The 14,794-nt window shown below is 38.0% G+C and overlaps 1 protein-coding gene across 1 annotated transcript in view; it reads left to right on the top strand.

The window, feature by feature from the left end:
• The window catches only part of DTHD1 (death domain containing 1), a 61,083-nt gene that overhangs the window by 22,259 nt on the left and 24,030 nt on the right, over nucleotides 1-14,794 (top strand). Inside the window, exons 7-8 of the mRNA XM_041753078.1 lie at nucleotides 947-1,236; nucleotides 7,707-7,951. Coding sequence (XP_041609012.1) covers nucleotides 947-1,236; nucleotides 7,707-7,951 — 535 coding nt within the window. The remainder of the gene's footprint in view (nucleotides 1-946; nucleotides 1,237-7,706; nucleotides 7,952-14,794) is intronic.

Here is a 14,794-nt window from a genome sequence, read left to right as displayed (position 1 = left end):
CATACCGTGCTCATCTCATAACTATGTATATGTAAACTGAATTTGTTATTTCTGTGTCCTCATTTGCTTTCTCATTTCCATGTTTCCTAGACAGTTCATTATGGAGAGAGTTTTAGACAGTTTTAAGGCTCATGAGGAGCAGACACTCATAAAGAGAAGGCAATCATATGTTTAAAGATAGTTTTTATTTTTAAGTGGAAGATCTTACATCTAAGAGTAAGATGAGGATTTATTGATTTATTGAGGGAGAACTCTTAGGGGAATCCTATAAGGGAATGAAAAGAAACAAATAGAACAAGGGAATAAAGATTGGAAAACCTCTTCTTTTAATATATACCCCTGTGTCTGCATATTTCTATGTCCAGATTTTCCCTTTTTATGACACCAGTCATATTGGATTAGGGTATATCTAATGACTTCATATTAACTAGATTACCTTTGCCAAGACCCTATTGCCAAGTAAGGTCCCACTCCAAGGTACTGGGGGTTAGGCCTCCAACATATGAATTTGGGTAGAGGGGACAAAATTCAACTCATAACAATCCTTACCCCCTCGTGACAAAGACAAATAATTGTAATCCCCACTTAATTATGACATATACTCTTTGTCCTCTTGGTAGTAAATGGATTATCCTGATTATATTTCTCTCCTATAGTCCGAAATATATGGTAATGCTAGTTAAAATATAATTTAAAATATGCTGCTATATTTAGAGCTGATCTGAGCCTGGCTGAATTTTTTGTCTATGAACATCTATTTAGAACTTGGTTTCCTGACTGCCAAAAGTTTCATTAAAGTCATTCATGAAGCTAACTGATTATCAGAATGCTTGATTTTGAAGAAAGCTTGGATGATAATGGCTCTTTTCTTGGGTGTTATTTGTTACCAGTGATATTTTTGAGATGGTATGTTTCTCTTACGTCGTGCCTCTTTGCTCCCATGCAGGTTTATTGTGCTTCATCTTTCTTCCAATGTGGAAAATAGTCATTTAGTTTCTTTTGTGAAAGCTCTAGAGGAGGCCATGCTCAGCACCACTGCCTGTGTCGTGCTGTGTCACCAGAAAGACAATCCACATAGAGTAGCTATTCTAGTGGTGCCTTCTAAAGATTTAAACCAGGTGCTTCGGAACTTGCGCTTAGAAGCCTTCAGTGGTTCTCCAGAGCCATCACGCCGCTTCCGAGTAAAAGAAGGAGAACAACTTCTTTTAAGATTTACTGGAAATATCTTTGCTTCAAGTAAGTAGGAAGACACCTTGTTGTATACTCTATGGGCTAACAGCCACAAACTTCAGAAAGAATTTGTGAAACTTTTCTTACTAAGGAAACTTCCAGAAAACTGAGCGGAGGCATTTAAAAAGTAGGAAGAGGAAAACACTTATTTTCTTCTTCCTTTCCAGTATCTTTCTTCTCTTATTGGGGGATGCATGGTCCCTTACAGGCAGACTCTAAGTGACATTCTGCTAGAAGTAGCCTTCTCCATGATTACTGAGTCCAAGCTAGAATCATCTCTCTCACACACCAGTGCTGTTGTCTCCTCAAGAGTCCCCTGCTTCCACTATTAGCCATGTGAAATCTAATTCCACACAGCAACAATAGTGATTTTTTAAAATTATAGATCATACTTTATTACCCTGTCATTAAAATCGTACAATTTTCTCTTATTCTACTAAAATCATATCCAAACTCTTTCCGATGTCCTATGAAGAATATAACCTGGGATCAGTGGACTCCCAAGAGATGTGTGCATAGAATATTCCAGTAAGAGTATTTTACTTATACTTCCACTTACTTTGTGTATTTAAAAGACTACTCTGAGAAGCACTGAACAGATTTCACCAAACTCCCAAAGAGTCCATAGCACAAAAATGATTAAGAACTTCTGACCTAGATGACATATCCTGCTTGCCTCTCATCTTCATATTTATCTGGTGTTTTTTTGCTTCCCCTCTAAATCTTACAACACACTGGAATTATTTTATATATTCATTAGCTTACTTTTCAATCATATACTTATGTTCTCCTGGAATGCAAATTTCACAAGGAGGATGACTATGTCCCTCTTGCTGTGTACCCCTGAGCCTAGTTTAGTGCCTGGTACATCAAGAGCTTTCAGTAGGTACACAGTGAATGGGCAAGTATATGGCAATACTAAGAAAAACAAACAGCATGAATGCATATGAAAGGTTGTAGGATAAGGGAGGAAAAGTGAGAGAATAGATAAGACAAAGAGGTCAAAGGAGATGAAGAGAAAGAGAAAAGGAAGAAAAAGCAGAACACAGAGAGAAAGCAGCTGTGTGAGAGAAGAGATTAAAAAAGATTTTTGGAGAAGTTGCCATCCCAGCAATTTCTTTTTTATGAATTCAACCACTCGCCTCTGTAACTTCTTTCCTTGAGGTGGAATAGACTCTGACAGGTATGCATGTAAAAGTGAGGTGGAGGCGAGAATTCAGGCACGGGTTTTGTGGGTATTTCTGGCCCAGGAATCTTGTGACAGACTTGCCTAGGGGAAATATTTTCTGTTCACTTATAAATTGATACAGATCTCATTGATTTTGAATGATGCCTATTTTTCTCTCTGATTCTGGAAATTAAGCCAAGCTCCACTGGCTCTTTGTTGTCACAAAAATGATGCAGCTTGAAGCTGAGGCTGCCATCATTTTCTGGCATCTCAGAAATGAGACCCAAAGTGTCCCAACGTGAACTGTCTTTTCCACTTCCCCATTCAGCATCCCAGCCATCTGAGTCAGCTGGCAGGACTTAGTCAGTGACAAGGGTATCAGAAAAAGGGAAAGGGAAGGGTGGGGGAGGGGAAGGAAGGTAGAAGAGACCACTTTCTACTTGGCTTCCAAAGCGGAAACCACAGTGTCCAACCCGGGACAATCTCTCTAAGAAGAGAGTCCAAAACTGGAAGTGTCCCACCCGAACTAATGATGCCAGTGATTTTCCTGTAATGCTTGGGACAGCAGCTGTGTTTACCAAGTGCCCTAAATGGGAGTGAGTTACTGTGCTTCCCCTAAGCAATGGTACCCAGTCATTATTGCCTGTAATGGGGAAGGGGGAGCATAGGCTGAAAGAAGAGTGCCTGAGGCTAGCGAGCCTCTGTGCAGTTCCTCCACGTAAGGAATGGAGAAGAGCGTCTCCACCAGAGGGAATGAATCAGGCGGGTGCCAGGCTTGTTTCTGCTTTGCTCCTTTCTGCTCAGATCTGTGGCCTCCCTGGATTTTTCTCCATTTAAAGAGCAAGGTTGTCAGGAAAGCACTGATACCTCATCCTTTCTTTAGAGCCTGTGATAGTCTCGGTGAGTCTCAAAGCCACACAACCAGATAATGTCTGCCCTGAGGGTTCTCCTCCCCTCCCATCTACCCCACCCACCTCCAGGTACCTCCTCCTGTATTTTCATATCTCACCTTGATGATCCTGTTTAGAATAGTGTTCCCATCTTTCCTGATTATGTCAGTTCTTATCTTACTTTTTCAGATCTTAAGGGAGTTCTCTTTTGTGTACATGACCATAGATACAATTTTATTTATTCACTTAATTATTTGATCAGCATCCATTTCTCTGACTACCATCCCTTGAGAGCGGGTCCTGTCCTGTTGGTGGGCACCATTCAACCCCCAGCATCTAGTACAGTGCCTGACACTTAGAAGGTAAAATATTTGTTGGAAGAATGGAAGACAAAACTTGGGAAAGAACTTAACAGTATAGAATTATGCAATTAAAAGTATTTAAAACTTCCATTAATGGATTTAATGACTGCCCTTTGAGCAATGTCAACATTTTAATATTTATTTGTATAGAATAGGGATGATTCTTTTGAGTGAGGTCATGGGCCATGTACTTTATTTCTCCTTCTAAGAGAAAATAAGATAGCTTCTCCCCTGGGTTTTTTATTTTAACCTTTGGTATCCTTCTCAACATAAGCTAGAGTATGCTTTCATTCTCCAGGGTAGAGCTGTTAGTTAATTTAGCATTTAAATTTCCTAGTGCATGTCACCTAAACCCTCAGTGCTCACAAAATGCAGAAAGTGCCAGGAAATAGGCAGAAAAATTTTGATATAATGAGACTTTAGCAAGACACATAACATGTAGTCAAAGTTGCCTTGAGTGCCCTTTGACCAAGGGAAGTGACTTTCCCAGAAACATGTGTAGGATGTTAGAATGACTACCCTTGGGATGCCTGGGTGGCTCAGCGGTTGAGCGTCTGCCTTTGGCCCAGGGTGTGATATCAGGATCTGGGATCAAGTCCTACATTGGGCTCCCTACAGGGAACCTGCTTCTCCTTCTGCTTGTGTCTCTGTCTCTCTCTCGTCTCTCATGAATAAATAAATAATATATATATATATATATATATATATATATATATATATATATATATATATAAAAGACCAACCTTTTAGTCATTCAACAGAAATTCTGTGCCCTTGTGTATACTTTTCTATTGGAGGGAGACAGAGAAGCAAATACGTACATAAGATGTACAGTGTGATGGGGGAAAAGTGCCTCACGGATGAATAAAGAAAGGGCAGAATATCAAGAGTCTTAGAGGGAGTGGCAAGGTTGCAATTTTTTTTTTTTTTAAAGATTGCCAGGTGCCCCACAGAGTTGCAATTTTAAATAGACCCATGAAGGAGGACCTTTTTGTGAAAGTGACATTTAAACAGAGACTCAAAGAAGGTAAGAAAGGAAGCCAAAATCCTATCTCAGGGGAGTTTGTCCCAGGATGACGGATTGCAAGTGCCACCGAACAGAGGCAGATGTGTGACTGACCTGTCTGAGGAACAGCAAGGAGGCTGAAATGGGTGGAAGAGCGGGAGTGAGAGGACAGTTGGGGGGGAGGAGGTGAGTACTGACTGTTCCTTGATGGTCATAGCAAGGAGTTTGCTTTTCATTCCAAGGAAGATGGGGAGCCAGATTGTTAACAGAAGTCACATGATCTGAGTTAGAGTATAGAATAGATTCTCAGCACAGTTATAATCTCAGAGGCTAAAGAATAATTGGGGAGATGAGTTAAGGAGCCATTGTAGTAAACCAAGCAAGGGATGATGCTGGCTTACAGGTAGAGGTGGTGGAGATGTGTTAGACTACAGAAATACCCTGAGCCAGTGGTTCTTATAAAATTCTTCTGGTTCCCCATTTTGCTAGCCTTTCACTTACTCATCTGACTTTTCTAAGCAAAAGTAAATATTTCCACATTTGTACTTTCTATGTCATTTTTGAAAAATATTCCAATTCTCCTCATTGAGAAGGAAATACGCTGTCAGAAGGTGCATCCAGTAACTTATGAAAGTAAACTCTGTATTTCTTCATATGAGAAATACTTATTGAACAGCTACTATTTCAAGGTCTTCTAGGAACTATATTACATAATATGTCGAGGACAAAGAGGTTCTCAAAAGGTCAACTGATGGTAGATTTCATAATTTGGTATGTAATAAATGAATTTTACTTTTACTTCTCTAATGCCAGTGTGAGAGAGGAAAAAGTAGAGTAGTGAAATTTCTTTGCGCTCTCTGTTCTTTTTAAAATTTTTTTTCTGTGACAAGGGATATTCCAATTATAGTGCTATATCTTGGCAACAATGAACTTCCAACTTAAAAAGAATTATGCTATTTATAAGACTAAGATCATGCTATTTATTACTAGTGAATCCTCAACAATTTCATCTTTATTCATATATATAAACATGACTGTTGGAGATTTACGTTATAGATCTCTATTTTAAAAAATTAACTGGCAATAAGAGGCAGATAAATTTAAGATCTAATTTGAACCAATGTAGCTATGCCTCACCCTCAGTCTTTATATCCTGCATCTAAATTATTCCTTATGAGTAATTGTGTATTTAGCAAGGAGTATTTTCAGAGGATAGAAGGAGAAATTTATTAGGTTGTATTCTATTGGGACCAAAGTAGCAACTCTAGTAGCATGGAGCAGAACTGCCAGATACGATTCCAGTGATCTAGAAACTCTAATTTATCTAATTTACTATGACATTTCAGTGATTCCAAACACTTTTCTTCTCTTTCTTTTTCTTTCTCTCTCTCTCTCTCTCTCCCTCTCTCTGTTTTTGTTTTGTTGTGTTTTTTGGTTGTTTTTGTTTTTGTTTTGTTGTTGTTGTTGTTGTTGTTTTTACCCAAGTGAAACTCTTTTAAGAGTTTGTCATTCCTTTCCTATGATGGCTTGTCATTCCTTTCCTATGATGTCTTAGGAATCATTCTGTTCAGTTCAGGGAGCCAAGATGCCTCTAAAATATTAACTTATGTGAAGGGACATACTCCAACATCTTTCATAACTTGGAGTCACTTAAATCCTAGATTTAACTGTTCCTTAGGGATTCACCAAAATGACCTCTAGCAGTCCAACAGGAGGAAAAATATTGGTGTCATCTACATCTTTCACTGAATCCTTATTTCATGGGAAGGTTTTCCATGAGAGAGAGCTCTGAGTAGCCAATCTTCAGGTTTCTAGGAATAGGAGGTAGTTGCAGTTTTGATATAAAGGCTTTTGGTTGATATTTAAAAAAAAAAATAAGTGGGTTGTTTTTTATCATACAAATTTAAAACAGTTGAAAAATTCTGCTTCTTTCTTATCATTTGCTGTTACTACTATCCTCTATCAAGCACTGATTATGTACTAGGCCCTTGTGCTGATCAATTTATCCATATTATTTCTTTTCATTCCCAGAACAATCCTAGGAGGTAAGTTTTATCTCTCTTGTTTTAAAGATAAGGAAGTGAGGCCTTGAAGAAGGTCAGAGATGTGAAAGGACTGGATAAATATTACAGTGTAGATAAAATAGTTGGGCAGGCCTTGGATCTGGCTCTTTAAATTGGAAACATAGTATCTTAACTGCTAGAATAGTTTATCTTTAAATTTTGCTAAGGATAATGCAGACATAAAGGGGCAGTGTCTGTTTGCCATTGCAATGACAGGGTAAATTGTCACGGTAAAACCCCCATGAGTAAAAAGTTATCTTCATTAAAGCTCTAGTATTTTCAATGAGCAGTTGAGAAGATATACCCTTATTTGGGGGAATTAATCAGATTTCAGTAGAAATGTCATTAATAGGAATCTAGTTGCTGTTTCATTTTGAAATTTTGCTAAAACATTTCTATTTCTGTGATAGCGGAAATGTTTTGCATCTGCGCTGCCAAATAAGGTAGCTACTGGACATACGTTGCTATTGAATATTTGAAATGTAACTGAGTGACTGAGGAATTTATTTTTAGTTTTATTTGATTTTAATTAATTTCACCTTTAATTTTAAAAGCCACATGTTTCTGGTAGCTACCATACACCTAGAATGCCTGTTGTGAGGTCATGATAGTGTACCATATGCTACGAGTAGTTAGGGGAGAGGAAAAAGACAATTATCGAAAGGTAAAAATAATTTTCCAAATACAGGAAGAACTGAATATTTCCAATAGTTTTTTGTTATAGCAAACTGTACGGGAAAATGAAAATCAAAAAGTATTAGTTCTAGGAGCAACCAGAGAGCAACAGGCCCATTACAGGTAAAAGAGATCGTTTTAGTAATCTGTCTGCATTCTCAGCCTATTGTTTCTTATCTTTTGGCAAAAGGCAATGCTACCAAAAAAGCTTAAATTGTATTAAAAAGTGAAATAATTATTTGGATTTTAAAGAAGTAAATAAGACCAAGTGGCATATTTTTATAGTAACAAATGTATTTTACTTCTTTTTAGGCAATGGGAAGGATTATGGAAAGGATTACAAGCTTATTTTTCATTTACAAAGAAAACCCAGGCTGGAACTCCAAATCAAAGAGGTGGATGAATTTGGAAACTATAGCTGCCCTCATTATAAGGGCGCCATAGTAGTTTATAAAATACCTAAAGAAAAGGTAGTCCACAACTTGGATCAATCTCTTTTACCTGATGAAAACCATGATCAGATGCCAATTTGCAAATTACCACTGAAATTGCCAAAGGTAGGTAATTTTACTTCCCTAATTATCATACTTTATTAATTCTTCATAACTCTCTACCACAATCTACACTTCAGGCACAGGGATACTTAAGGTTAAAAAGAAAGGCAGGTCTAAAATCGAGAAGGAAAGAGTAGGTGGCTGCAATTTCAGAGTGATAAAATACATATCAGGATTTTCACTTACTTTCATATAGACTTTCTAACAGGAACAATTCAAGTTGACCTGGTCCTGATAGTGTGTTCTTAGTAATTATGGAAATGATGTCATTTATTTTCTCTAACTGCATCGGAATAACTGGAAAATCATTTATGAAAATACTGAATATGCTTCAGTGCGCCACACTGAAGTGTTTAGTAAAAGTCATGTGGTGAGCAGGAAAACAACTTAACATTTTCATCCAGACTTATCAAATCCTGCACACTTGTTTTTATTTATTTATTTTTTAAGATTTTGTTTATTTATTCAGGAGAGACACAGAGAGGGAGAGAGGTAGAGACATAGGCAGAGGGAGAAGTAGGCTCCCCGCAGGGAGCCCAATGTGGGACTCAATCCCAGAACCCCGGGATCATGCCCTGAGCTAAAGGCAAATGCTCAACCACTGAGCCACCCAGCCATGCTGCACACTTTCTTTTAAGAGTAAATTACTCTTGCCTAAAATTCCTATTCTTATCAGAAGGTAGGATTGAATCAGTGAGGATGACGGAACATAAGAGACTCCTACCTCTGGGAAACCAACAAGGGGTAGGGGAAAGGGAGGTGACTGGGTGACGGGCACTGAGGGAGGCACTTGACGGGATGAGCACTGGGTGATATGCTATATGTTGGCAAATTGAACTCCAATTAAAATTATTATTATTAAATAATAATAATAATTATTATTATAAAGAAGGTAGGATTGAATTGTTTCTCCAAATAGGCCAAATAGTCTTATTACTGTACATATTCTTATCTTTAAAGATCCAGGACATAGTACTTTCTAAACTATAGTCTTAATGAGAAATATAATTGAAAAATTCATTTTATCACTCCAAAGAGTGAATTTATTCTTTTAAAAAATATTTTATTTATTTATTCATGAGAGACACACAGAGAGAGAGGCAGAGACACAGGCAGAGGGAGAAGCAAACTCCACACAGGAAGCCCGATGTGGTACTTTATCCCGGATCCTGGGATCACGCCCTGAGCCAAAGGCAGACCCTCAACTGCTGAGCCACCCAGGCATCCCATGAGTGAACTTATTCTTTAAAGATGCTAGAATTATTTTTTTGTGTCCTTGCTTTTTGTGCTATGAATACCAGAAATATCTTTTCCATATTGTTAGATTTTGTACTGACTTTTTAAAGATTTTATTTATTTATGAGAGAGAGGCAGAGAGAGGCAGAGACACAGGCAGAGGAGGAGCAGGCTCCATGCAGGGAGCCCAATGTGGGACTCCATCCCGGGATTCCAGGATCACGCCCTGAGCCGAAGGCAGGTGCCAAACCACTGAGCCACCCAGGGATCCCAATTTTATACTGATTTTAAGTTAATTAGTTAATGAAATTCTGAAAAAGAGTATGTGCTTTTCAGAGCATTATGAACAATACAGAGACACAGAGGATAATACATGCCCTAAAACCGTGTTGTCCCAAATGATAGCCACTACTCATTATGTGTCTATGGAGCACTTGAAACATGGCTAGTCCCAACTGAGATGTGCTGTAAGTGTAAAGTACACACTAGATTTGAAAGAGTCAGTAGGAAAAGCATAAAATAAGTTGTTGATCATTTGTTTATATTGATTTTATGGTAAATTATATTATCTTGGTTATGAGGTTAAAGAAAATATATAATAATAATATATAGAAATAATAGAATACATTCTTACTTAACCCCATAAAATTAATTTCACCTATTTAAAAAATTTGTTTAATTTGTCTAACTAGAAAATTTCAGATTACCTATCAGTCTCAAAGTATATTTTTATAGGCCAATGTTTCTCTAAGTGATTTATAATGTAGCAGAGTATGTAAAACATGTACAGTGAATCCTTGAACAACTCAAGAGTTAAGGGCACCAACCGCTGCATAGTCAAAAGTCTGAGTATAACATTGGACTCCCACAAAACTGACTCTTAATAGCCAGCTCTTGACCAGAATCTTTACTGATGACATAAACAGATGATTGACCCATATTGTATGCTACGTGTTTAATATATTGTATTCTTATCACAAATGAGAAAAGTACATTATTAAGAACATCATAAGAAAATAAATTTATACTAATGTACTGTATTTATTTTTTAAAAAAATCAGTGTATAGGTTGACCCATGCATTTCAAACCTGTGTTCTTCAAGAGTTGACTGTATACAAAAATCACCTTGTAAGACAACAAATGATTAGACAAATGGGATAAACTGTACTAACAGTTGTTCAGAGGAGGAAAATAGCTCTTCTGGAAGCTGGTGCTGGTAGAGATTTCATGGTAGGTAGAGCATTTTATCTGAGCTTTGTAGTTGGTAGGAATTTGGTCAATGGAAATGAAGAAAAAATATGTTATGGCAAATTGGAATAAATTGGACTGGAAGTAGTAAGCATAGATTAGCAAGGATTCATAATTCTTATAGTGACCATTATAGTAATTTCTAATGTCTCTCAAGTGTTTTACATGCCCTATATAACTAAATCCTCACATGAGACATTATTACTGTTCTTATTTTGTAGGAAACTGAGGTGTAGAAGTTTTACTCAGCTTGCTCCCTGTCCCGTAGCTAAATAAGTCTCTGAGCTAGGTTGCAAACACAGAGGATCAGCTTCCCACATGTCTGCTCTTGTCTCTGTAGCAGATAAAACCACGATTTAGGTAAACTCAAGGATATAAGATGGATTTTAGGACTTCCATGTTCACCCCGAAGCTCTGTAATAATTTCATGAGTATTATTTGTGAGTGTAAAGGTGGTGGGAAAATTATATAATGAATGATATGACATAGGTTCTGGCCAAACTGAAAGTAGCCATAACAGCTGAGGTGCTGTGCTGTAGAGACACTAATTCTTTACTTGCTGGTTTGGTGGAGATTCTAGGGTTCCTGGAAGGCATATGTAGGGTAGCAAAGTCTATTAAACCACTTATACTTAAAATTATATTTGAGAACAGTATAGCTAGCTGTATAAGTGTATACCCATGATCAGTTTTTCCTCTGTGCATTTTCATTTCCATCTTAGGGACTTTGCATCTGTTGCTCACTACACTTGAGGCTCTTCTTCCATCAGATCATCATGTAGCTGGTCTTTATCATTCTAGTTTCAGCTCACGTATCACCTCCTATTGTTATTCCCCCATCTCTTTAACCCATTAGCCTTTTAAAATTTACCTTGTAACCCTCACCATTAATTTAAATGATTAGATTTATTTATTTGTTCATATATTTTCCATTTGCCTTTCTTTGCCTCTTGACAAAACAAGCTCCAAGGACTTTGTCACTTTGTTAGGGCTGTACTGTCAGTGATTAGAACAGTGCCTGGCACATCATAGGTTCTTTAAATATTTGTGACTAGATGAATGAGGGGAGGTCTGTAGCATTCATTAGAATCTAAAGATTTAGGGACACCTGGGTGGCTCAGTGGTTAATCGTCTGCCTTTGGCTCAGGGTAGGATCCTGGAATCCCAGGATTGAGTCCCACATCAAGCTCCCTACATGGAAATTCCTTCTCCCTCTGCCTATGTCTCTGCCTCTCTCTCTCTCTCTCTCTCTCTCTCTCTCTGTGTGTGTGTGTGTGTGTGTGTGTGTGTGTCTCTCATGAATAAATAAATAAAATCTTAAAAAAAAAAGAATCTAAAAACTTAAGTTTAAGAACTATAGGCCTAATGGAATACTCAAATTCTTTTGGGCCAGTGGTTTGCAGCCTTATTTACAATTTACAAACACTTAGCTGGTGGAGTTGATTTGGATCTACATGAAAATTTGAGAGCAGAGGAAGGGAACATTGGGAGCGTTCTTCAGGTAGCTCAATTTATCACATTACTTCCTAAGCTCATCCTGTTGTTCTGTTGCTCTAGAGACACTGGTGGGAGAGAAGTAAGTGGGCTGTTGGAATTCTCCAGCAGGAGGTAGTCAGGGCTGCACTGTGATGATGGCAAACAATGGAAAGAAAGCCCCTTATGCAAGAGAGGACAGACTTGAGGTCCAAAATGTGACACAAATTTAGCTTTCAGTTTTCAGTGTTTTCTCTTTGGCCAATTTGACTTCATGAATCAATGAGCCAAATTAGCCAAACTAGACGGTTTGGGATTTTATATAGGTTTTGCTCAATAAAAGTCTGTATGCATGATTGTCCAGGCCTTTTGCATAAGCTCTTCCTCGGACTTGATTCTAGCAAACCATTCCTCTCCTGCTTGCCTGAACAAATCCTACTGGTCATCCCTTACAGCTCTGCTGAGGTGGACTTCTCCAAGGAAGCCTTCCTTGACTTCCTCTTTCATATCAATTTCAGTGTGTTTGGTGTGTGTTCCCACAACACCCTGTACTCTCCCTATCACTGCTGTTACTGGATTTTATTATAATTATTTATTATAATTACATGTTTCCCAGTAGTCAAATATTTCTCAATCTTTTCATTTGTTTTTGCCCTCCTAACAAGTCTTTTTAGACATTTTCCCTCTAGTCAACCCTCCCCATTAAATTTTAATATCACAGATATACAATAGGTATATTTGTATTTTATATTTTAAAAGTGTAAAGTCTTTTCAACGTGCCCAAGAGTGAATTTTCACTCTGTGAGGGTGATGTTACCCTGGTTGGAAATGCATGCAATTGTTTATCCAGGCACATATATTGTCCTATTCAACTTACATTGCTAGTGCCAGGCATATAGTACATGCTCGATAATTATTTGTGAATAATTAGATGAATGAGACAATTTCTTCAAATCTTAAGATTGTTTAGTCTTGATACTGATAATCTTGAAATGATATTGGCATGTTTAAACATAGTACGTTTTACACATCTGCTGGCTTTATCAATCTATTGTTCACAGCCATTGGGCCTTTCTTTTTTTTTCTTCCAGATACATTTGTTTAGGGCTTTCCAGATTCACCCTTTTGGTGCTTTATCATGCTTAAGTGTTTACTAGTTTTTTGGGTTGAGAAAAAAATCTGTGGCTATAGAAAATTTTCCCTCTTTTCAAACTAATATATCTAAATGGGAATTGAAACCATAACCTTTAGTTTGTAAGAACAGATTCCTTTCATAAAGTTAAGAATTAAAAAAAAAAATTGACCTCAGCTTCACAGTATTAGAGTATGTTATTTTTCAGGAAATGAAAGTAGCCCTATAATATGGAGCTTAGCATTAATGAGCACTATGGTATGCACACATTTGTACATGTAACATAAATTAGGTGAAGGCATTTGTCAAAATTAAAAGTGCTTTTCACACAGAAGACAAGCAGTAAATATTTATATACATGTATATAGACAGAAACATATGCATTCACATACACGTAATGATAATGTTTGACCTTAATGTCCTGTCTGATTTCCAGAGATGTGAGAACACATCATCCATTACTTCATGTTTGTGTGTCTCATTCCTAGCCTACATATCCCATTCATTCATGTGTTAATCCATTCAACAAACGCTTTTTGCATCCCATGGGCCAGACATACCGTAGCGTTCCTTTATGTATGGTCTCATTTTCCCCATACCTCTCCACAGACTATTGTCAACTCAGAGGGCCGAATGAGCCTCTAAACCATCAGTCAGATCATTTCCTGACTCTGCTCCAAACCTGCCACAGCTCCTCGTTTCACTCAGAGTAAAAGACTGTGTATGAACTCGATTCTCATTGATTCTAGGACCTTCTCTCCTATATGTTTCACTTACTCAACTCTAGCCACAATGACCCTCTTGCTGTTCTAGGGACTTGCCACACGTGCTTCTGCTTCAGGTCCTTAGGCTAGTGGTTCCTCTTGCCTGGCATGTTCTTCCATCCATCAGATGCCAACAAGACCAACACCCTCATCTCCTTCAATTCTTTGATGAAATTTCACCTTCTCTTTGAGACCTACTCTGATTCTATTTCGTGTTGCAATCTACTCCTGCACACACAACCGGACACTCCTAATCCTCCTTAACTTCCTCTGCTTTTTTCCTTTCCTCTGAAGCATCGGTACCATCTAACATTTATTTCTTTGTTTATTACGTTTATCATAGGAACACTACTACTTCACAACTACAACACAAGCTCCTTGATGGCAAGAACCTTTATCTGTTGTTCATTGCTGAATTACAAGGCCCTAGAAGAGTGCCTGCCGTGGGTTTGGTGGTCAAATAGTGTTTGTTGAACGAATGAATTCATAAATAGAACTTTTATCTTATTTCATTTTTAAAAAGATTTATTTGTCAGAGAGAGAGAGAGTACAAGGAGGGGAAGCAGAGGACAGAGGGAGAGGGAGAAGCAGACTCCCTGCTGCTCAGGGAGCCTGATGGGCTCGATCCCAGGACACTGGGTAGATGTCCTACCTTCAAGTGAACTGAAGGTAGATGCTTAACTGACTGAGCCACACTTAAAGCTTGTATTTTAAATAGTCAAGTGTGAAGTGCAAAATGAGAAGTGTCAAGAAGGAAAATAAATTAGCATCAGAGGACTGACAAATTTGCAATGTATGCTTACAGATGTGATAGCCAGCACAGGATTCACTGTGGAGTGCCTTCCGGGCTGAAGGGTAACTGACAGGAAATTCACCCTGCCAGTGTGGCCAAGAGAGCACTGATGAGGCAAAAAGCAAGTACCCAGACTGCCATGGGCATGAAGTTTAATCAGGGACTCCCTGGGGGCACTTGGGTGGCTCAGTGGTTGCACA

This window comes from Vulpes lagopus, chromosome 4 (genome assembly GCF_018345385.1).
Source record: "Vulpes lagopus strain Blue_001 chromosome 4, ASM1834538v1, whole genome shotgun sequence".
Lineage (NCBI taxonomy): Eukaryota > Metazoa > Chordata > Mammalia > Carnivora > Canidae > Vulpes > Vulpes lagopus.
Note: the sequence above shows the minus strand (reverse complement) of the source record. Positions and strands in the feature narration are given on the sequence as shown.